The sequence below is a fragment of the Ctenopharyngodon idella genome, chromosome 12 (assembly GCF_019924925.1).
Source record: "Ctenopharyngodon idella isolate HZGC_01 chromosome 12, HZGC01, whole genome shotgun sequence".
Classification (NCBI taxonomy): Eukaryota; Metazoa; Chordata; class Actinopteri; order Cypriniformes; family Xenocyprididae; genus Ctenopharyngodon; species Ctenopharyngodon idella.
In genome coordinates, this window is record NC_067231.1 from 19,441,885 (window position 1) to 19,465,288 (window position 23,404).

A 23,404-nucleotide genomic window follows, 5' to 3' on the forward strand; every position below is an offset into this window, starting at 1 on the left:
CACATTTTATCACATCTCAGCAATGTCAATAAAAACTTTATTTAGCGTATTTTAACAATAACTTTTTAAAGATTGCAGTAAACAATAGAAAAGTACAGATTAAACAGGGCAAATTAAAGCTGTAGTGGTAGTTGGAGAACTTATCTCTCACGTGCTGTGACTTTGGCTGTCCATGCCACAATTTAAACCCTTTTTATGGTAAACTGATAAAATCAGAGATAAAATCCTATGTACAACTGAATGTTCAACCACAAAAAAATAACATAAACACGTCATCAAGTGCTAATCAAAAGGCACATCAGTCCATCAAAATGCAAGCTAAACAACAGTCTGTTTCCCACGTTTTGAGATTAGTTAATATTACACAATAATGTACATTTTTATGACCATTGCCCACATTAAATGAAATTTAAAAATGAAAGGATTGTATGAATTACAAACGAAAGTTAGTAGAATTGAGATTTCTGTGCCTTTTCAGGTATATTTGTCCCATAGTGATAATATCGTATTTTATGAGCATGGCAATATTTTTTGATTTACGCCTACAGGAAATATAAACTGCTTAATATTAATCTTAAGGGCTGCTTTTAAATTAAAGCATGATGGGTGGTAAAAAAAAAATAATAATAATAATTTTCTGTTCCAGTATCTTCGCTGCGTCAGTGGTAACTCCGCTCAACAAACACATTTAAATAAAAATGAGTAAAATTGAGTTATTGTGTATGCAGGTATAAACAGTCCCTAAACGGTATTCTTTGTCTGCGTGTTATTTTTCCACATGGCTTTTGTCTGTCCGAGCAGTTTCAGGGAAAAGGCTTGGGTTTTCCGCCAGAGTTGAGCGAATCTTCTTCTTCTCCTTGAACCGCCCAGAATGGGAGACTTTAACGTGACGGCCCTTGGTCGCAGATTTATCCACTATTTTTTCTAGTCTGGCATCCAAATTGCTGTCTGCTGCATCGTTTCCCAGGTCTTTATTTGCATTGTTGGTGCTGAAGTCAGGCGGTATTTCATATAGGACCTTCGCCTCGGACTTCTTTTTTTTCAGGAAGGTGAGTTTCCACCATGCAGGGTCGGCCATGACAGGTGCGAAGAGGAGATGGTAAAGTGGTAGACCTATAACATGAATACAGATTTGTTAGGTAGCTAGAGGTGAAATATATTGAGTAATGTTGAAAATATAGATTCAAACTCATTCAAACAGTTTTTATTGGCCACTGTCAACTTTATATTGCTCACTGTGGGTTGTAAGGCAATATCTGCAAAACTGCTTTGGAACTATTTACTGTGCAAAATGCCATAGGGCCTATAAAACATGAAACTAAATTGAAGGTTTATACATCTGAGATTAAAAGTGGGTAGAAAACATAAATATTTAAAATGTATATTTTTGGCCTTAGTTAAATGGTAGCATAAAAGCCAGCTATTTAATTGTGCAAAAATAATTTAGCCTATGTTGTTTTACAAAAAAAGTATTCTTGCTATTTTTTTCTTACACATTATAAATGAACTATCTGCAGTAAAAAATATTGCTGCATTTTAGAAAGCTTGAGGTGAGAGATATTGAGTAATGTGTTGAAATATGAAGTCATAATTTAACAGTGAGTCTGCAAGCTGCTTAATTCTCCGGTGCATAGCATAACACTCTCATTTATCACCCAAACTCACACTGTTTTTGCCCTAGGATGTGTTTTTATGGATACAAAAACATTAGAGCATCTGAACATTAGCATGAAGGCTGTTTTGCATATTAAGCACATTCTGAGCAGCAAAACTAGTTCTGTGAGGTCATATGTGTGTGTCTCCTCATTCAATGATTAGATTAGAATAACAAGAGGACACCTGACTCTGCTGCTCAGCTGTTTAATTAATGAACAGCACCACTGGATCCCCTGTCACTCCCCTGAGATCTGAGATGCACCAAAATAACATTGCGTGAACCATGACACATGAACATCAACTTGATGGACAACTTCGTATTTCATCCCACTCCGATAGAGGATCATTTGTTATGTAATACTGGACAGGGTATAGCTATTGTACACATCACAAAGCATGTACAATGATTTACCCTTGTAATAGCAACCATTGTGAGCACAGGAGACTCACACACCTGCATACTGGCAACAATAATGTGAATGTCTGGTATCACACTAGGGTGTGACATCTGGTGCCTTAGCAACATTGTCATAGTCATCATTAAATACAATGTATTACAGAATGTATCATGGTTTGTTCAACGAATTCAGCAGGTTTTATAGCATTGGTCTGAGATAAGATTTCAAGTATCAGTTCTTTAGGCTCTTGTAAACACACCCTTCACTTGGCAGTTGCCATCCCATATACTTCAAAGTGTCTAATAGAATATTGTTCATAGAGGGTTCATGCAGGAAAACAAGACAGCGTCTCCACGTGAATAAAGTTTTTATGGTGAATTCCACTAAAACATGACCATTTCAGATCCTTTTTGGGGTGGATTTCATTTTTTAGAAAGATACAAACATCAGATGTAGATATAGACCTACAATGATAAAAATGATTCTGTGGTGAAGTTAAAAAAAAAAAAAAAACAAAGTAAATTTTATATTAGTACTCAATTCAAGCATGTAGAAATTAAAGCGTAAATATCAACGATATAAAATTAAGTAAAACCTACTCAGTTTTTCTGATACTGGTGCTCCCATCATGCACTGGGGCATGCATTATTAAGGTGGATTTTTTTTTGCTGTTTTTTCAGCTGTATTTACAGTTTTATCATTGCTTTTGTTGTTAGGTTTACTTTTACATCTGGAGTTCATTTTCTACTCAAAATGACACATTCACACTTAAAAATGATCGAATGTTACCATCATTGTGTATTGTGTACCAAGTATTGAAGTCTCTGTGCTCGGGTGAGTGCTGCATTATTTCTATTATGTAAATATGGTGTCTATATAATAGTTATTGTATTATTTACTTACATGTTTCTAAGTAAAGCATACACTTTAAAAGCATGGCTTAATTCAATGTTATATTTGAGTAAAAAGTTAATATTGTTAAATTTACTTAGTTAAGTAGATGTTACTTAATTCTATAGCTGAAATTAAATAAATCAAATATAATTAAGTAATATTTACTTAATTTCTTTATGAATGTTAAGTTCAATAGTAAGTAGATTTTACTTGATAATAACAAGTAAGTTGTACAGAGCAGTAGCAGTAAAATTTACTTAAAATGTGTTATTACGAGGATTTTATCAAGTAAATCCTACAAGTTATTTTTTTCAGTCTATCTATCTATCTACTTTCTTGCATAATTTAAAGAATAATTTGTACTTTATATCTTTTTAGCATGTTTTTATTTGACACCTTTATAAAATGGTTCCTTGTGAGGGAATCATCATATTTGGGGGTCACTGGCATAAAAAAGTTTGAAAACCCCTGCCATAAAGGGTCAGAGACAACACCAACAACCCTAATTTAACACAAAACAGAAAATATTTTCATGTAATGTTGCATTGTCTGTCAATGACAAAATAAAGGGGGGCATTTCTAATAGAAGGGAGTAGGGCCATTTTATAAGGTAACAGAGACTCTACTGGATTTGTCACTGATCTTCTACAATTACATAACAACCGGATTCAGTCACTTTTAGAAGCAGCTACTATACTCTTTCACCTTAATTGCACTTAGTTTATTGTGGCCAAGTAGATTGTAGATGTATGTAGAGGAGATCTTATTGCACTCTGAAAATGACTGTAAGGTTTAATCCTAGGAGAGTCAGGTGGTTTCCTCAGCTAGGGTGGTGTGAAGGTTCATTTAATGGTTTTATTGTTCATGCTTATTGATTATGTCGAATTATGAGCCACCGCCTGCATACTCAAAAAGTCCCATGAATGTGCATTTGAGAATTTTACTCAAACATTGATTCATACCTGATAGAAAACGTTATAAAAATGCATTATAGAAAATACAAAAATAGTAAATACATTTTAAATAAAAACAATATTTGTATTTAATAGTTTGCATTTAATTCTTAAAAGTCACCTGACAGTGTACAAGAAGCTCAGCTACTCAGGAGGTATATCCTTAGAGCTAGATAATAAGTTACTTTGTTTTCCTACTTGTGTGACTGAGCAGCACTAAAGAACCTCAGAGATCACAGACAGAGCACAATGTTCCTGTCTAAACCTAGGAAATCACTAACCAAGTTCAAAGCCTTCCCGGTGATACAAATGCTCGAGGAGAGGAGAGGTTAACCCAAGGACAGCCAGGCCAGAGCAATTCAGAGCAATCATGGAGGGTGTCAGGTTTGCCTGCAAGTCTAGGCCTGGACATCATATCGCTTCCGTTTGTGTCCCAAATATTACATCTCTCTCATCTGGGCCCTAACAAGGCATTTTAAGCTTCCTATAGCCTACAGCCTATCAAGGGAGGCCTTTGTTCTTAACAGGCTCTTTTAAGAGAATTTGTGATCATAACACATGTTCAAATCTGTGTTTAAAATGACTTATCTGTTTGTTAATTTTACTTTAAATCCTTTCATTTTATGCCTGTTGTTTTAAATGGTTAGGACCAGTTTTTTACTGTTTAATTGCACTGAACAATATTTTATGAAAAATGCATTTACCATTTAAAAAATCTAAGAATGCCAACTATAATCTTCTTGTCTATGCAAAAAAAAAAAAAAAGCAAAATTAAGAAATACAAGAACAAATGCAGTTCACCGACAATATTTTAACAATACTTAACACTTCATACTTAGCATCAAAACACAAAAGGAGCATCTGATCAGTCCTCACCTGAAAAGTTGTGTTCACTTCTTTCAAAAGTGCTCTTGGTTTAGATGAACAGGTGTCCAGAAGAAGTTAAACCATTGTCGCTTTAACAAGCTGCCCCCTGTGTTCACTAACTGACTCGGGTTCAGTGTGCTGAGAGCTGCTAATACCTTCTCACCTTTTTGCTTCCTCTTCTCTTAATTAATCCCCCTCCTTCTGAATGTCTGCTTTGAGTGTAACATCTCATGCTACAGGTGTTCTCTTTCCCCTTCCTCTCTCTTGGTCCCTCCCTTCCTCCCTCTCTCTTTATCAGTCTTGTTTGATCTCCCTCTCCTGCTAAGACAGCAGCCTATACAGCCTCACACAAATACACTGTTTCAGTCGAAGTTGAACATTAGGTCCAACCCAATGCAACATGAGTAAATGTTACAGCCATGTGATCGAAAGAGGGAGGGCAATCCGAGTGAACGACCTCATGGGAGCATGAAGTTGGTTTAACATTTGCATGGTCAACCAAAAAGGTAGTCACCTTCCCAAATCAACTGCAGAAAAACTATTTCAATACAGTAAATAAATGCCAGTTTTACTCTATGCATATAGTTTTGTATTAAAATAAACAATAATATCCACTCTTGTGTTATGAGCTGCATCACCCACTCAAAGGAAACAACAATGTAATTCTTTGAATGTGATTTTCCAATGCAATCCTTTCATTCTGTGCACTCTTTGGTTTTTATAATTAACATAGATAGATAGATAGACAGACAGACAGATAGATAGACCTTTTGACAAAGAAAACATATGTTCGACCTGGTTTATTTGCTTTTCATACTGCCAATGCAAAGGTCAGTGGTATTTATTCACACATACTTTGCATTCTTAAATGTGGTTTTTACATAAAAATGGATTTTTTGTGTGGATTGTATGAGGTTTTTATAACAACAGAAGGACATTTGCCACCTGAGCTTGTTCCCAATTTCACCTCTGATGTTTAATTTTGCAAGGCCATCAGACAGATGATGCTCGCATTTGCATAATGTGGGGAAATCACAGACGGATACTGGATCCCCAGCTGAGATAGGAGCAGGTTTGAATGTCATTCAAAAAATATGAAAATAAAGCATTGCCTATGGTTCCCCTTAACTGTTACAGCCATTGTGCTTCACAAGACCAATAAAGAGCTTAACCGATTTAGGATTAAAATTCTGATTTCTGTTCCCGGCAAGGTGCTGAAATAGTCTTTGGAGTGATTAAAACAGCACTGCTTGGAGTACAATGTAAGACTCTTTTCAAAGGCCTCTCCTAGGAAAGTTGGTTATTAAGTAGGCCTAGCAGTGTTGTAGAAGTTGCCCAAGATATACAAACTTTTAAAAGAAATAGAAAAACTACAATCCTATCTTTGATTTTAACATTGCAAAATAGGGTCACTGGCCTTTATTTCAAGCTTTAAACTATCACAGCTTTTCTTTGCTGATTTTAATCTGCTCTCTCGGAAAACAGACGGGAGGAGCCTCTTGTTGGAAACACTTGAGACACCTGCAGTCATATTTACAGCCAAAGTCCCTTTGCCGAACATATTAGATAAGGTGTGCTGTGAACCGGCAAACAGAAAAATCTATAAAACCACATTGTTCAAATATAACTGAGGAAAGAGCAGGATATTTACCATAATTTACACATAAAGTGTATGTTGAAATAGCCTTATGAATTTTTCAAGCAGCACTATAGAAAATAAGCACAAGTCCAATGAATATGATGCAAGAAAAGCTGAAATTATTATTTCATGCTGTTATTATCTATCGCCAGGTCTGTTTACGAGTATGACAGAATGGATTATGTTTTTTCTCAGTCAACTGTATTGAAACTGTTGTCACTATAAAGGAAGTCGCGCCATCTAGTGGTCTTCTTTTTTTCTGCTGTCTGACATTTGTTGTTTTTTTTTTATTACAGAGCAAATCAGTACATACATGAAGAGGTAAAACATATTCGTATCTCGAATAAGATAAAATAAGGACAAACTACAATAAACACATGGATCTACGTAAATAAATAGCCTAGAAGAAAAGCAAAGTATTTAAGTTAAAACACATCCAAAAAATAAATCATCAAAAATCTGGTACTTTTATTATTGTGTCTTTTATTATTTTTGTTTCTGAAGAGACAATTGATCGAGATTTTCATTTAAAAAAAAAACAGTATCTGTCATTTATCAGAGAAGTCATTTAGTCATTTGTTTCAGGTTTACCTTCTGAAAAGTGAGATAGCTGGTGTTATTTCTTTAATCATCATTAATTCAAACCAAAATTCGACATTAAAAAGAAATACAATTTATCCCAAACTATTAAAAAAAAAAAATGTTTTATTGATGGATTTTCTGATGTGAAAATAAATCTTTTGCAAACATTTTAGGAATGAGTTTGGATTAAAAGCCTTGTGATTTATTAATTATTAAATTATTAATTTTTAAAATTTTGGAACATACAAAACTGAAACGGAACATACATAACTGTAAAATAAAATTTAAGGTAACTGCGCTAGAAGCTAGTGACTATTATTTTGGCTTTACAAGGAAGTGATGATTAACGGCTGCTCTATACGTGTAGTTCATTGGTCTTTCAGCAGACGGTGCGTTTGACACAGCAGTGTCGTGTGCGCTGATTGGTCAGTTGTGTATGTACGTGTCAGTGGAAATAAAAACTTGAGCTGCATCTCATCGGTTTAATGTTTAATCATGGAGTCGTTTTAGTTATTCTTTTAGCAAAATAACGACAACCACGGTTGCAATGGAGGTAAAAAAAATAATATTCTCTTGTTCAAATTGAGTCTAACCGTTTTTTTCTCTGTCTTGTACTCCTTGTGTAAAGAAAAGTCAACATAGACACTGGCAAGCTATCAAAATCATTTTAAAGAATATCATTGTGTATCTTTGCATAGTTCTGTTCCTTTATTAATAAATAAAAATTGCATTATTTACTAGCCTTAAATCTGTATTTTGCTTAGTTTTTTCATTAAGATTATAAGACCATAATAACGTGCAAAAAGTTGATGTGACTGTTATTACAATGTGTATAATTTACCTTTGTTATTAAAATCCATTTTAGCAGAGCATCCAGAATCTCCCTATTGACATCCAAACCAGTAAACTCTTGGGTAAGGCATACTTGCATTTATGTATACTTACACATTCTTTAGCATATGGTTTGTAGGGATATTGCTTGTATTGATAAATGCACAGTAGTTTAGATCTTGACAAAGATGTATTTAATATTTCCCTTGTCTCCATCATTCAGACTGGTTGGTGGACCGGAGGCACTGCACACTGAAATGGCAAAGCGCAGTTATGACCATTAGAGAGAAAATCAATGCTGCCATTCAGGATATGCCAGAAAATGAGGAGATCAAACAACTGCTCTCCGGCTCATGTAAAACTTAATAATAATAGTAATACAATCACATGTCTTGTTGTTTGTATGACTGTTATCTGTCTTTTATTTATTTTTGGATATGTTCATACCCATTTATTGTTTCTTTTGCAGATATTCACTATTTCCATTGCTTACAAATAATTGAAATATTGAAAGGAACAGAAGCGTCCACCAAAAATATTTTTGGCAGATATTCATCACAAAGGATGAAGGTGATCATGAATCTCTCCACTGTTCAGTTTTCTTTTAAAGTGTAGTTTATCACTCTTAATATTGTATATAATAATGTAAACACAATAATAATATATGCTGCACAGTGTTATTTTAGATTTATAATAGTTTTATAAATATTTAGAAATAGCTTTTTAGCTTTCATGTTAATTTTAGTTTAATTTTTAGTAATTTCGTTGTGTGCTTTTGTCATTTTATTAGTTTTTGTTTTGTTTTAAATATTGCTATTTAGGTTCAATTTATAGTTTCAACTTCACTTAGTTTATTGCCAAGGCAACATTTCTAATTTATTTAAATTTTTAAACTTTTATATTTTACATCAACAGGACTGGCAAGAGATAGTGTCCATGTATGAAAAAGACAATGTCTATTTAGGTAAGAAATCCTCAAAATTATTAAAGTTTTTTTTTTTTTTTTTATAAAGTTATGCAAACATTGACATGATTGTGTGTATGTGTGTGTTTAACCCCAGCTGAAGTGGCCAGTATATTGATTCGTAGTGTAAGTTATGAAGGTCCTGCTCTAAGGAAGCAGGTGTCTAAAGCTCAGCAGCTCCAGCAGGAACTGAGCCGACGGGAACTGGAGTGTCAAAGTGGTGCCGCCGACATGAGGGAACGCTATTATGCTGCCTGTAAACAGTATGGGATAAGGGTGAGTCAACAATTAATTTTATTTTCATTTATTCTAACATAGTTCAATAGCATTTACACATACTCTGACATATTTCACAGGGGGAAAATGTGGCAAGGGAGATACAAGCACTGGTTAAAGATCTGCCTGTAGTTTTAGAAGAAACTGGTAAAAAAGCAGCCTGTCTGAAGGAAGCTATAGAGTTTTACTCAGCCTTCACAAACTTTATCAGTGACTGGTGAGTGTCACTTCCTGTCATTTTAAATATTGCATAAATAAAGGCCCATTCACACCAAATACAATAATTATAACAATTAAGATATAGTTCTAAAAATCAATCGTACTAAATATAAAAGAAAAGATATGTTTATACTAATTTATTGTTGCTTTTGCAGATATTCACTATTTCCACTTCACAACTATAACAATAATGACACAGTGAAACAATATAGTTGGAATCATGTTTTTTTCCAGCTGATGAAAGATACAAACATTGACCAAACAGAATATTACTGTGTCTTGTTGTGGACGCTAATATAGTTATTGTTATAGTTATCTTTATAATTATTGTTCTTGGTGTGAACGGGCCTTAAAGCTGCTGAACTTTATATACCTGCATTCATGCTTTTGATTGATCTCCAACATGACCCTTATGATGTTGTAATAATAGGAATGCAAATGTGAGCTTGTAATATTCGACTTCCTTTTTCAGGTCTGAGGTTGTACTGCCCATGCTGAGGTTTGTCCAGAGCAAAGGAAACACAACTTTATATGAGTGGAAGACAGGAAATGTGCCCACGGTTGTAGAGAGACCTGAAATGGAGGAAGCTCCACCTGATGTTGTCACAGAGGAGACTGTAAGTCTGACAACATGACTCCAGGTTTAGGTTTGAAACAAAAGTTGTGATAGTCTTTTCTTCCCTATTGTGACGTACAAATATCAGAGTGAAACAGCTTCTCGAACAGGAAAAAATGTAGGGCAGGACTTGATTCTGTCCATCAGGAAATGACTGGATCATTGAATGGTTGTGGTTTGCTATTGCTGTGATATCATGTGAGTGACAGGTCGTTCCGCCCTCAGAGAAAAGAAGAGATGTTGTTGCAAGAGATGTTGTATGCAATATTCCATAAAAAAGAGAATTTCAATTTACATGGTGACTTTAATGGTGCACCATTTTTACATGGTGTTCGTAGGACATCTGTAAATTAAAGCAAGCAAGGGCTCAATGTTTTAGCAAAACACCTCTCCCATCTGTCATTCTTGTTTTGTGCAGATTGACTGGGGTGACCTTGGCGGCGGTGCTGGTACTGAAGAGGTTAATTTTGGGATCTCTGTTGAGGATGGTGTGGACTGGGGTGTTAGTCTCGAGTCTGGCACTGAGGTAAGCATTTAGTACAAATATTAAGATTATAATATTTCATTAAAACATTTTTAAACCCCTCATGACATAGGATTAAAACATTCTACCAATCAACTTTAGGAAACAGTTGCGGGTGGTATTGACTGGGGAGAATCTGAATCTGCCCTTGTGGAAATCGAAGTTGTGGATGTGGGCACAGACTGTAAGTGTGTTGGATTCACTGAAATTAACTATTGATGTGTGTACATGAACATTGAGAATTTGTATTATAAATTTACACTACTGTTCAAAAGTTTGGTGTCAGTAGGATTTTTTTTTTTTAAAGAAATTAATACTTTTATTAAGCAAAGATGCATTAAATCAATCAAAAGTGGCAGTAAAGATATTTATAATAATACGATTTCTATTTAAAATAAATGCTGTTCCTTTGAACTTTCTATTCTTCATAGAATCCTGAACATTTTTTTAAGGTTTCCACAAAAATATTAAGCTGCACAACTGTTTTCAACATTGATGTTACTTGAGCAGCAAATCAGCATATTAGAATGATTTCTGAAGAATCATGTGACAATGAAGACGGGAGTAATTCTGCTGAAAATTCTGCTTTGCCATTACAGGAATAAATTACATTTTAAAATATGTTGAAATAGAAAACAGTTGTTTTGAAATGCAGTAATATTTTACAATTTTTATGTATTTTTGATCAAAAAGTTGCTTCCTTGTCAAATATAAGAGATACTTTTTTTCAAAAACAACATTATAAAATTTTACTGACCCCAGATGTTTGATTGATAATGTGTGTTTAAATTAGAATAATTTTGAGTTTCAGTGCTTTGTAATAAAAATTAAAAAAAAAAAAAAAAACATCACAAAGAGCTAATTGTTTTAATGTGAGATCTGTAATTGGGTAAAATGAGAGAACTGGTTACAAGCAGGCACACTAAAACATATTCATCCATTCTGTAAAATATCCATTGTGCTGAATACAACGCTCCAAGGTCTGCAGATTTGATCTGGGTCTGGTAATAGATCTCAGTACTTTTACTTTTGCAGGTCCTGACGGTGTTGCCAGAGGTGAAGATGCTCTTTCTCTTCTGGAAAACTCACAGACACGTATCCAGTTCATAAACGAGCTGATGGAGGTACAGCTGCTCATTATTACAAGTATTAGACAGAATGTTTAATTTTTACCAAACCAAACTCATTTGTTTTGTTTCTATGGGTTAGCTGGAAATGTTCCTGTGTCAGCGGGTCAGTGAGATGCACGAAGAAGGTGATTTGGTGGCCATGAGTCAGTTCCAGCTCGCTCCCTCAGTGATCCAGGCTCAGACTCCCGAGCGTGTGCAGGTCATGCTGGCAGAGGTGCGTGAGCTGCTGAATGGGCTCACCTCAGTACGAATGCAGCATCTCTTCATGATCCAAGCGTCACCACGGTAATTACACCCTCTCAAACTTTTCACCCGCAGAAATGCACTACATCTCTCAGCCAATATTACCAGTCAGGTTTTAAGAAATACTAAATGTTGTTCAAGAACATGTAGCTGAAGTCTTTCATTCAGATAATGATAAATCTGGTGTTGTGTGTGTTTGTGTCTCAGCTACGTGGAGCGTGTTTCCGAGTTACTGCGGCAGAAACTCAAGCAGGCTGATATCTTGGTGTTGAAGCGTGGCACGCTGGCTGAAAAGCAACAGGAGGCTCTGGAAGAACAGGCCAAGCTGGAGCCACGCATTGATCTGCTGGCTGCACGCACCAAGGAGCTCCAGAAACTGGTAGAGTAACTTTTTATAATGATGTGTTTGCGGATTTGTTTCAGTACAGGTTTATCATAATACATTTGTTGTATTAATAGAAGCATGCAGTATGATCCTGCTACTTCTTTTACTTTTACTAAAGTGAAAATAGCACCTCATGTTCACACTCCTTCCTACTATGTAAAAGGAGCCAATGCTTGACAAGTGTGTTAAATGTAAAGAGAAATGAGGTTAATAGAGCACAAAAGCATCATGATGGACATAACATTTACTGAAGATGAATTCCTGGATTGGCTGAGAATACAAAGAAAGCTTCCTCTTTTTATGTCTGTCTCTCTCTCACATACAGATTGAAGCTGACATCTCAAAAAGATACAACAACCGGCCTGTCAACCTCATGGGAGTTCAAGTGTGACCAAGAGTATTTACATGCTGCACAGATGTATAATTTCATAAATAAATTTTTTCTCATTTAAATCAGGTGGGTAATTGTTTTGTGGTGATTCCTTTTTTTTATGGTGGAATAAAATTGTTGCAATCACAGCGCCTTGAATATTCAAAGGCGCCTGTAAATAACTTGTGCTTGCACAGCTGGCCTCATTTGTTTGAAGTGCTGATTTCAGTAAATTAACAGTCTTAAGAAGGCAACATTTAAATATACAATTGCTAACCTTTTTTTTTTTTTGTAAAGAACAAACACACGCGCCTTCCATGAAATGAGTACAGAAGGCCATCATAATTTTTTTTTAAACAAATGTTTGCAAATGTACAATATAGTAATAAACTATTTAAAAAAATAAATGAAATATTAAATTGCTGAATTATTTAAAAAAAAAAAAAAAAAAAAAAAAAAAACAGGACAGGACAGGAGTGCAAATTTAGCTGTCACTGCAGGGGTGACTTGTTAAGTGTATGATAAAAAATGCTGGTTTGTAGATGTTGATGAACATATTTCCCTTAAAGAAAAAATGTTTATTTTAAGGTGACGTAGTTACATTGTACTTAAACAAGTACTAAGTAATATTAATTAACTACATGTACTTACTATTGTGTTAAGGTTTATGGTTAGTTACTTGTAATTATGCATAATTTACTGTTATTACTATAGTACGTACGTGTAGTAATGTGTAACTGTCATCTTAAAGGATTAGTTCACTTCAGAATTAAAATTTCCTGATAATTTACTCGCTTCATGTCATCCAAGATGTTCGTGTTTTTCTTTCTTCAGTCGAAAAGAAATTAAGGTTTTTGAGGAAAACATTCCAGGATTTTTCTCTGTATAGTGGACTTCAATGGGGACCAGTGGGCTGAAGGTCAAATCACTCTACACAATCCAAGATGAGGAATAAGGGTCTTATCTAGCAAAACGATTGGTCATTTTCTAAAAAAAATAAAAATTATATATTTTTTAAACCACAAATTACGTAGTCACGTTGGAAAGGTCACGCGTGACGTAGGTGGGGAAAAATAGAAAAACTCCATCTCATTTTCTCTTCCGACTTCAAAATCATCTGACATTGTTGCTTTATCTTTTTTTTTTTTTTTTGTAAATGGCATTTGACTTTATCTTTGCACGTTCACTTTGTAAACACTGGGTTGGTTACTTCCGCCTATGTCACGCGTGACCTTTCCAACTTGATTACGTAATGCGTGAAGTTGTGGACGCTAGTCCAAGATGAGCATTTGTGGTTAAAAAGTATGTATCTTTTTTTTTTTTTTTTTTTTTTTAGAAAATGACCGATCGTTTCGCTAGACAAGACCCTTATTCCTTGGCTGGGATCATGTAGAGCGCTTTGAAGCTGCATTGAAACTGCAATTTGGACCTTCAACCCATTGGTCCCCGTTGAAGTCCTCTATATGGAGAAAAATCCTGGAATGTTTTCCTCAAAAACCTTAATTTCTTTTCGACTGAAGAAAGAAAAACCTGGACATCTTGGATGACATGGGGGTGAGTAAATTATCAGGAAATTTTAATTCTGGAGTGAACTAATCCTTTAAAATAAAGTGTTACCAAAATGTTTTAGATAATTTTTTTTCTTCATACAGTAACTTGGATTGAGCTTGATGGAAGCAGTCAACACTACTTATAATCTTTGTAAAACCTGTAGATAACATATTTTATTAATCTTGTAATGTGGTGAAATGCAGTAACAGGGTTACATGCAAAATATGGGGCACATCTAAGCATTCAATTTTTGATAGATAAAATTTTTAAAAAATCTTATTACAATGAACTATGTCAACAATGTCCTGTCAACAAATTGTCAAAACTGATGATTTTAGTCAAGATAGTCTAGGTCAATCCTCTGAGGTGGAAATAGGCCAAAAATCACTATTTTAAGATAGAGACAGCTGATGCATTTTACCCTTATCTGCGGTGTTATTTTAAACGTGTACTGTTTAAAAGTTTGGGGTCCGTACATTTTTTTTAAAGAAATGAATACTTTTCACATTAAAATTATAAAGTGTTGTTTTAAATGTTCTATCCATTGAATTCTGAGAAAAAAGTAATTTTCCACAAAAAAATATTAAGCAACACAACTGTTTTCAGCACTGATGATAAGAAGAAAATTGGAGCATAAGTCAGCATATCTGAATGATTTCTAAAGGATCATGTGACAATAAAGTTATGAGTAATGTATGCTGGAATAAATCACATCAGCCTTGGTAAGCATAATAGACTTCTTTCAAAAACATCTTACTGACCCCAAACTTTTGAATAGTAGTGTACATAACCTAGAATGTTTTGAATGAATTTGTAAGAATTCCATTCATTTGCAAGTATTCTAACAGAGATATATTGAAATATTATTACAGCATATGATTGCAAGTGAGTCTAACCATACATCTCCCCTGATGCTTAATCACCATGTTGTCTCCGTTTTGCCCTGGGGCAGCTGGTTAAATCGCATGGCAGAAACACATTATGCTCACAAGAATGAGGATCTAATGGACATCATCTTTGCACACCCCCTACATCTAAGGCAAGGAGCAGTGAAGCATTACAGCTCAATTTCAGACACAAGTTTTAAAACACATTGGTATTATAGACTTTTTGTGCCATTGATCATGGCGACATTTAACCAAGATCATATCTGTGGCACATTCTCACTTCATTGGTTTGCAAAACGCACACGCATTCATTCTTTTGTCTGTCTCCGCCTATCTCCTCCACTGTCTCTGATGAAGCTATGATAAGTAGAGGGTGGCGCTGGGCCCAATCATTGCCTGTGCCATCAATCAGGCCAGACAGACCCCTGTTTACTGACACAGAAGCTTCAAAGAGCAGCCATTACAAAACACTTTGTTTTCCGCCCAGTCGACAAGAGCGGAATAACAAGACAAAGGTCTGAGCATTTATCAAATATTCCACTGAAACATCATACTGATGATGAAACGAAGACTAAAATTGTCACTGGGTGACAGACCTAATCTCTTTTTTGGGCCCTAAAAGCTTTTTGCCTTTCATTTGTTTGTCAAAGAGCCCTGTCATCCCTACAGCGGGCAGATGCTCGGAGGCGATGGCCAGGGTGAGACCCAGACTGCTGTGGCCCAGAAGACTGAGGTTGCCAAGACAACTGGCCCAGCACCCCTGCTGTTGTCACTCTGCCTCTGTCGCTCAGTCATTGATTCTCTCCATCTCACCAGCTCTCCACATGCAGCTTGTATTGTTCTCAATGGCCCTCATTGAGAAGGCATTGTACACGATAATACACCTACCAACTCTCCCACGTCCATTTTATAGTGTCACACATTACTCACCAAAAACCATATTGAACAAAACATCTTTTTAAAACAACAAAAAATATTTTAAAAGCTAATACGAATAAGCATACCTCACCCGTTTGCATTTTCGCCATTTAATAACAAAAAAACTACATACATAAAGCTGTTGTCATACAAACAAAAGAACATCGTCAAATAAGAAATACATTGAAAATACAATGTAAATAATGGTCACGCCCTATGACTCTCCTTGTGCACTGGTACATCCTGAAATCCTAAATCTGTTAAATACAAAGTATTTAAAAAAAACAGACGTTCACAGAGACACATCATTAATATCTAAACATCTCGATATCTACGCGTCGACTGTGCTCATAGCAGCCAGAGGCCTTTGTGAATGCAAGATTTGGATTTATCTGGAATCACTGATTTGCATTTTCACATCAGTAACACCACAACCGTCAGCAGCCGAACGACTGCCAGAGATCATTCTGACTTCCACTGAAGACTATTGCCAATGCACATCAATTTCACTGGAGTCCAGGACTTTTAATCGTAAGTAACACCGAGTAAGGCTAATTTAATGTAGAACACACAACTGATATCCACTAACCGTACGTTTCAATTCTGGTCGATCATATCTAAGTGGGACTTAGGGCTCGGTAGATTGAGACCTCTAGACTCGTATTGGCCTGAGAGATAAGGTTTCTTCCTCAACCTCTTGGCTTCGTTTTGCAGTTTCTGTCGGATGTAGCCCTTGATCTCTGCATCAGTCTTACCAGGAAAGAAATACTGAACAGTTCCTGTATGGGAATTATTTCAGGAAATTAGGTATAGTACATTTGTGTTAGTATAAATTTTAACACCGATCAAAATGACAGAAGAGCATCTTACTCAGGATTGCCTGGACCTCTTCGGTGGGGAGAGCAGGCTTTGGTTGGCCCTTTTTGTTGTACACGACTCCAGATATGGAATGAGAAGCCAGGCATTCTCTCTCATAGAGTCCACGAAGCAGGTCGTTGGTCAGTTTTTGGGCAGTGGTGCCTGTGTTACACCTCTCCAAAAGTTCAGGAGTGATAAACTGAGAGGGGGAAAAAATGATATCTGTTCAAATACTGTTGCTGTGTATGGCAACAAATTTTTATATATAGTTGATCGACCCCATTGACTTCCATTGTGTTTTTTTTCCTACTATGGAAGTCAGCAGGGTCCATAAACTGTTTGGTTACCCATATTCTTCAAAATATCTTTTGTGTTCAACAGAAGAAAGAAATTCATATAGGTTTGGAACAACTTGAGGGTGAATAAATGATGACAGAATTTTAATCTTTGGGTGAACTATCCCTTTAAATCTGTACTGGCATGCAGTCTGTGAATGTCTTGTCTGTATGACAGACACGCACCAGACTTGTGCACAGAAAGCTGCTTCAGACAGCACACAGCTGCATTAAGTTCTTTCGCGCTTGAGCGGACAAAAACACACAAAAGTACGCCAAAATGTCCGCTTTGTCGAGTATCCTCATAAGCACAGTCTTAAATCAGTTAAATAAAGTCTTAAATGAGTTGTGTAGAGTTGTATAGAGTTGTGAGGACATCAGAGGTGTGTCAGATCCGCGTCAGAGTGACAGCAGCCTAATAAACCTGCTGCTGTGATGTCTGTCATTAATGTTAATAAAAGAACAAAAGACATTGAGAAAATCACTGTATACTGTCTTTATGCTGTTTCTACATTAATTTGGAGATTACAGAATTACATTAGATTAATTACAGAAAAATTAGTTTTTAATCTATTGACAGCACTAATATATATTATATATATACTGTATATGGGGCAAAACATCCATATGCACTGAACTGCAGCACAGAACTGTACTTTTTTTTTTTTTGAAAATCTTTTTCAAGCCACAAATATTTAGAATTCTCAGAATTCTTTTTTTTTTTTAATTGAAAATATAAAAAACTTTGTAGGATTTATGATGTTAAAGACCTTTAAAATGAGTCATCACAGTTTGTGAAAAGGGTCCATCACTTAAAACAGCGTTAAAATTCTAAAACGCTTAACGTGAAAAACACTTAAAGTGCCTTAATGTACTAAATGTATTAAAAGATTCAGTATACACCTTACTGATGATGCATACCACATACAGGCGAGCAGATGAGCCCAGAATCTGAATGCAATGCTAAATGGTTAAGTGTTTTCTGTATAATGGTTTTCTATGAAAAAAGCTTAACGAGAAGCTATGTTGCATTTATATTCTGGGTACATCTGCTTGCCTGTATGCATAGTATGCATCATCAATAAAGTGCATATTGAATTTGGTCTTTTAATATCACTGTCTTACTACATTAGTACTTAATACAAACCTGGTGAAAGTCTCAAAGTTCTTACATGCACAACACAATCTGGCTATAATGTTCAGCTAACTCATATAGCCTACCTCTGTGAAGAGCCCATCCCTCTGAGGATTCTGAGTGGTCTCATGAGGTTTCTGTGGTCCTGGACCCTGATTCAGCCATTGTCCATTCACAACAGCTGGAGGAGAACGCACATCTGGTATCACAGCATCCGTCTCGGCAGGTGCCTGCGCCGTGCCTTGAGAAACTGGGGTCCCGAGAGAGGTCCCGTTGTTCCCGTTTGACCACATCTGGGTCTTCTCGATCAGCGTTTCCAGGTTTCTTGCTAGTTTTCCACATGCTGTAGTGAGTAAATCGAATGTGAACATCTGATTCATGCAATTCAATAGCTCAAAATACCTAACAGAAACAAACAATATTGACCTGTAAGGCACCTAAGTTGTTCCTTCAAGTCCTCCATTTCCCTCTGCATGCATAAGACCATAGCAATGAGCTCCTTCTTCGAATAGGACTGTAAATAATGAGCCTCCTGCCATCATAAAAGTACACAAGCTCAGGTCTACAAGCAAATGTCTCGCAAGCAAACAAGCACGTCAACAAGCAAATGTCTTGAATACTGAACACAAGTGACTCTCATCCTACCTCGGACTCAGAAGCAGGAGGACTGTCAGTGTAGAGGTCTGCGGAAGAACAATCCAGCTCATTAACCTGTCATGACAAGAAAGAGTCCTAATATTTTCTATTTACCCAGTCAGTTGTCATTGATAATTATACAACAGTTCATTTCGGTCCTCAAATCTGGCTGCATTTGACAAGGAACGGGTTTTGAAAGTCAAAGCGTGAATGTTTTCTCTCTTTCCATGACCATTTAAACTGAAGTAACTCTCACACTTCCACTCTACACTATTCCAGCCCAGCTTTTATACTGTGTTGCTGCTTTGAAATATCAAGTATTATTTATAGCCATTAATGTTTAAATATACAAACTGACTGGCTAATTTTTTAAATGTCAGTTACTGAGGAATCATTAAAAGTGCAGCCAAATTACAGTCATGCTGATATTCAGAACAAAAGCAGCTTTAATACTGCTTGCATATACACTGACAAGGTTAATATCTTGTTACCCATACAAAATTGTACCAAGGTAAGCAGTTTCCACTTAAATGTCAGTCAATGTTATAAATATAACTGTGGTGACCTACCTGTTGGGGAAAAAAAAAAAAAAAAAAAAAAAAAAAAACCATCCTAAACTGGTTTAGCTGACCTCCAAACCTGACTAGCTGAAAAGCCCCACTAAAACCAGCAAGCAGTCCAGCATGGGATACTAAAAGACCAGCAAAACAACTTGGGCCGATTTAAAGATATTTTGTCAGCAAAGTTAGTCACAACTGTATAAAAAATTAAAACTAAAGCTTCTGAATGTTCTCAAACTCGTTAAATGAGAACCCATATTGTGGCTTCACAAAAGTCACAATACTGGTATTTTCCATGGAGAAAAGTACCATGGTACATTTTTGAAAGGGTATCAACAAAATAATTTAAAAAGACGATGGTTTCAAACTTTGTAAAGTTTCAAATTTCAAAACTTTTAACTAGCTGGCGAGTTTGTACTTGGAAAATGAAAGTAAGCACTGTGCAGAACGCCTGATGAGGTTTCGATCAAATGGTGTATTGTACCATGCTTTACCCCATTGTTCTTCATTAGCGGCCAGGCATGGCCGCCTGCCCTGCCTCACACCACTGCTGCAGGATAGGAAAGCGTTCAATCTATCGCTTTACGGTGCGAAAAGTGCAGCAGTAAACCAGCAACAGTAAATTATGGGTTAGATAACGTAAAATGCTTATAACAGCCGACGTGGAACAACTGTGAGAAGCATAAGAGGAATGTTTTACTGTCCGTCTCCCCAGTCAAAATGCATCAAAAACAACGATTAAACACTAATAATGACGAAAAAGCCCAAACCTTTATGTCTAACTTCTGAAGCCCGGCGTCGGATGAGCTATTTTCTTCTGCTTTCTCTTTGGAGGGATACATTTTTCTTCGTTTCTGTGAACCGTTCTGTTGGACAGTCGGGTTGACATGATACTAATTATTCTTCTGGGATCAAACATATGCCATTAACAGTTACAAACAAACAATGAGACATTAAACACTTAAAACACGTTTCCATCGATCATCTTACACTGAAACAGTCCGGTTTTTGTTCCTCTTCCTCATCCTCTTCATTTTCGTAGTCAAGAATTCGCTGCGCTTTTGTTTTCCTTCTCATTTCTCTCCCATTATTTTATTTGCGAGCGAGAAAAAGAGGCTCCACTCTGCATAATGCAGTTACGCTGTATTGGACTAAAACAACACTATCGCTCTTTCTGAGATTTAGACGCTGCAGATCTACTACAGATACCGACAACTATGTTCCTAGCGGTTATTCTACTTCAGCTCAAATACTTGAGTGAATCCATGGAAGGACAGCACTTTACCGAGAAATGACAGGGAACACATTTGAGGCTAACGCACCGTAGCGTAACGTGGCACGAGCTTGAGTCCCGTCTAGATTCAATCTAACGGCAGATCCTCACAACAACAGGAAATCCCTTGCTTTTTTTTTTTTTTTTTACCATGGTAACCCTAGTTTCCGCCAAAATACCATAGTTACTGCGGTAAAATCGTAATAAATAAATATAGATTCTCTTTCAAACAGTTCAAAAAGCTTTCAGAATCTTCATTTATTTTATTATTAATAGTTACCACAGTGTTATTGTAGTAACAGTGCAGTAATTATGATATGTCGGCGGAAACTATGGTAACCATGGTAAATATTTATAAGGGGTGCTCTTATAATTCGTTTCCCCTCGATATGTAAAATGTTGTATATGCGCTTATAAACAAAGGTGTATTTCCATTGACGGTCTTCTTTACACGTTTACAAAGTATTTAGCCTGACATTTGAGAAAGTTAGATTCGTCATGCAGTTTTAAGAAAGGTTTCCCGAGGCGTCAACAAAATAATTAGGCTATTACTTTGCGTCATTGATGTGATAAAGATCAGTTAATATTAATGTTAAGACTGTTTGTGAAAGAGACAAATTGTAGAAAAAATCAAAATTGAATACAGTTTTCCCCCCAAAATACCATAATTATATAAAGATGTGGTAACTTATTACCACCACTTTCATATCATAAATTACATTAAAATGACTAAGATTTGCTCTGTTTGTATGATATTGTTAGTTTATTTCTTTATTTCTCGTTGCCGTCAGATACTCAGTCGTTTCAGTCAGCTGTGGGAAGGGAGTTGATCAAGCTTCTTCAAAGTTTATGTCCAAGCACAAAAATAGCATGCATTGTAATCATCTCATCTCTATCATCTACATCATCTATATTAATCATCAAATGAGAATAAACATTGTGTCATATAGAGATAAAATACATATAGTGATAATGACTTTTCAAAGGTTTTCAGTCATACACATACAGGGTATATGGGGATTTACTGTATAACAAAACAAAACAAAAAGCAGAGATTAGATGGGGGTGTGTGTGGTGGTGGTGGTGGGGGGTTCCCACAATAGTTCATCCTGTAACCTTGAAATGCCTCTTTTAATTACAGAGATCCTGTAGTAATTTATGATGTATTATTTCAGGAACAAACTTATTTCTTGTTTCTGTACATGATTTTAAAGTAATAATGTCAGTGCTTCTCCTTTGTTCAGTTAGAGCTGTCTGTATTTTGTAATTATTAGTAACCTACATTGACATGTCTTAAAATGTGTTTTCAAAGTCTCAAAGAATCTTAATTCTGAAGTAAATGCGCATACATTGATTGATAAGGTGATGGAAGAAACAGTAACACTATTTAGGTCAACTGCAGTCACTCTAATTTCCAAGTATTAATAGTGTTTCCTAGAACAAAGACATTCTTTGAAATGTCTTCTGGCTGATCCAGTGATAATTAAATGGGAGCTTGACGTCTTGAATGGCAGCAGATGTTTACAGTCTCCAAATGACATTTCCATTTTCAAGATTTTTCTTCAGTAATCAATTGTAATACTTTCCGCTTTTTCTTCAGCAACACTGCTGACTTATGCAGCATAGCAGTAGTATGTTTATGAACAACAGTTTTTTTTGTTGGCAATGAACTATGGTCAAAATAAAGCGTTCAGTGTGTCCTTACAAGAAATCACAGTGTGAAGTGAATCGCAGTGTACAATGAAAATGAATGAGCCCAAAAAGCTAATGAGTTTTTAACAAAAATATGTCATTAATTTTTTTAACCTGAATTTCTCAATGCATATCTCAGAGAGAGAGAAACTGGAGGCCATTCAATTCTCTTTCCCACTGCCTCTCAAGGCTGACTGACGCATCATTTGACACATAAAAGCATGTTTTATGCTATTGAAGAACAAAATAGCTGTATTTCAAAATTCCTCAAGCAAAAAAAGAGAACGTCAGTTTGACCTATGGCCTGTAAACACGTTCAATGAGCGCCATCCAGTGGCTAAGAGTAATTAAACTTTTTTTATATAGTAAATTATTTTGAGTGGTTTAAACTGTTAACATTGAATACAATTTATTTATTACAATGTCATTTTTGAGAAAGATACGTTTTATCTGGTTGCGGATTGTGTACTTCGTAATAGTTTTAATGTTAATGAAATGTTATAGGCTAATAGGCTATTTTTTAATGGCAGGTGCCATTGTGACATTCATACGGGCCCTAGTCATAGTGCACAGATGCATGGAGAGTCAGTGAGGTCAATAAATGCGTGTTCAGAAATGTTTAACAGCTTTTGTAGCCAAGACTTTACGGTATGTGCCCAAAAAGAAATTGACTTTCAACGATATGCCTACACTGGGAAATATTCACTGGAGTAAACGTGTGACAACTAGCCCCTACGTGATAATACGTTACTATTTTGGCATAAAGCATAACATATTAATTTTATAGTTTTAGTTCCTTTTTTGGGGGTGGGGTGGGGTAATTCCCACGGTTCCCAAGCTGATCCAAAAAAAAAATAAAAAAATGAAAGAAAAACAACGGCGGGGTAAATAATATAAGTTAAATGGCCAGCAACAAATTTTAAATTTTGTTATAATAAAAAATAAATATTGTCTTATTATATGTTTTGTATACAACGGGGGATTTTGATGAATGATCTCATCCCGTATGTGCA

The 23,404-nt window shown here is 35.7% G+C and overlaps 2 protein-coding genes and 1 long non-coding RNA gene across 5 annotated transcripts; 1 reads left to right on the forward strand and 2 right to left on the reverse strand.

Moving 5' to 3' along the window:
• Positions 1-20: 20 nt before the first annotated feature.
• LOC127523619 (uncharacterized) lies at positions 21-5,295 on the reverse strand. Its single transcript, XR_007932908.1, has 2 exons — positions 4,778-5,295; positions 21-1,113 (listed from the first exon to the last, which is right to left on the reverse strand). It is a non-coding gene; the product is annotated as an uncharacterized LOC127523619 (long non-coding RNA).
• Positions 5,296-7,386: 2,091 nt separating this feature from the next.
• cdk5rap3 (CDK5 regulatory subunit associated protein 3) lies at positions 7,387-12,632 on the forward strand. 2 transcript variants are annotated; one of them, XM_051914825.1, is made up of 14 exons: positions 7,387-7,542; positions 7,855-7,903; positions 8,044-8,175; positions 8,290-8,390; positions 8,736-8,784; positions 8,882-9,060; positions 9,141-9,277; positions 9,752-9,896; positions 10,314-10,421; positions 10,521-10,602; positions 11,454-11,542; positions 11,628-11,833; positions 11,999-12,170; positions 12,502-12,632. In XM_051914825.1, exons 1-14 carry the CDS (start codon positions 7,537-7,539, stop codon positions 12,565-12,567), a joined length of 1,521 nt encoding a protein of 506 aa, XP_051770785.1. In that variant the 5' UTR covers positions 7,387-7,536; the 3' UTR covers positions 12,568-12,632. The 2 variants fall into 2 exon arrangements, with proteins under 2 accessions (XP_051770785.1, XP_051770786.1); XM_051914826.1 differs by having other exon boundaries at positions 7,417-7,542; positions 7,858-7,903.
• A 3,364-nt stretch (positions 12,633-15,996) lies between these two features.
• On the reverse strand, positions 15,997-20,822 carry si:ch211-194k22.8 (uncharacterized). 2 transcript variants are annotated; one of them, XM_051914831.1, is made up of 7 exons: positions 20,417-20,822; positions 20,197-20,292; positions 18,876-18,941; positions 18,657-18,762; positions 18,317-18,573; positions 16,773-16,959; positions 15,997-16,681 (listed from the first exon to the last, which is right to left on the reverse strand). In XM_051914831.1, the coding sequence occupies exons 1-7, from the start codon at positions 20,501-20,503 to the stop codon at positions 16,500-16,502; spliced, it is 981 nt and encodes a 326-aa protein (XP_051770791.1). In that variant the 5' UTR covers positions 20,504-20,822; the 3' UTR covers positions 15,997-16,499. The 2 variants fall into 2 exon arrangements, with proteins under 2 accessions (XP_051770791.1, XP_051770792.1); XM_051914832.1 differs by lacking the exons at positions 20,197-20,292; positions 20,417-20,822 and adding an exon at positions 19,911-20,155 and having other exon boundaries at positions 18,876-18,913.
• Positions 20,823-23,404: the final 2,582 nt, after the last annotated feature.

Bases quoted from the DNA above. Each gene is read 5' to 3' on its own strand.
- cdk5rap3 (XM_051914825.1), top strand. The intron at 9,897-10,313 runs GTAAGTCTGACA...TGTTTTGTGCAG, and splicing joins ATGTTGTCACAGAGGAGACT to ATTGACTGGGGTGACCTTGG. The intron at 10,603-11,453 runs GTAAGTGTGTTG...TTACTTTTGCAG, and splicing joins TGTGGATGTGGGCACAGACT to GTCCTGACGGTGTTGCCAGA.
- si:ch211-194k22.8 (XM_051914831.1), bottom strand. From the start codon at position 20,503: ATGAGAAGGAAAACAAAAGCGCAGCGAATTCTTGACTACGAAAATGAA. The intron at 20,293-20,416 runs GTAAGATGATCG...ACTGTCCAACAG, and splicing joins AAAAACCGGACTGTTTCAGT to AACGGTTCACAGAAACGAAG. The intron at 18,763-18,875 runs GTAGGATGAGAG...TTATGATGGCAG, and splicing joins CTCCTGCTTCTGAGTCCGAG to GAGGCTCATTATTTACAGTC.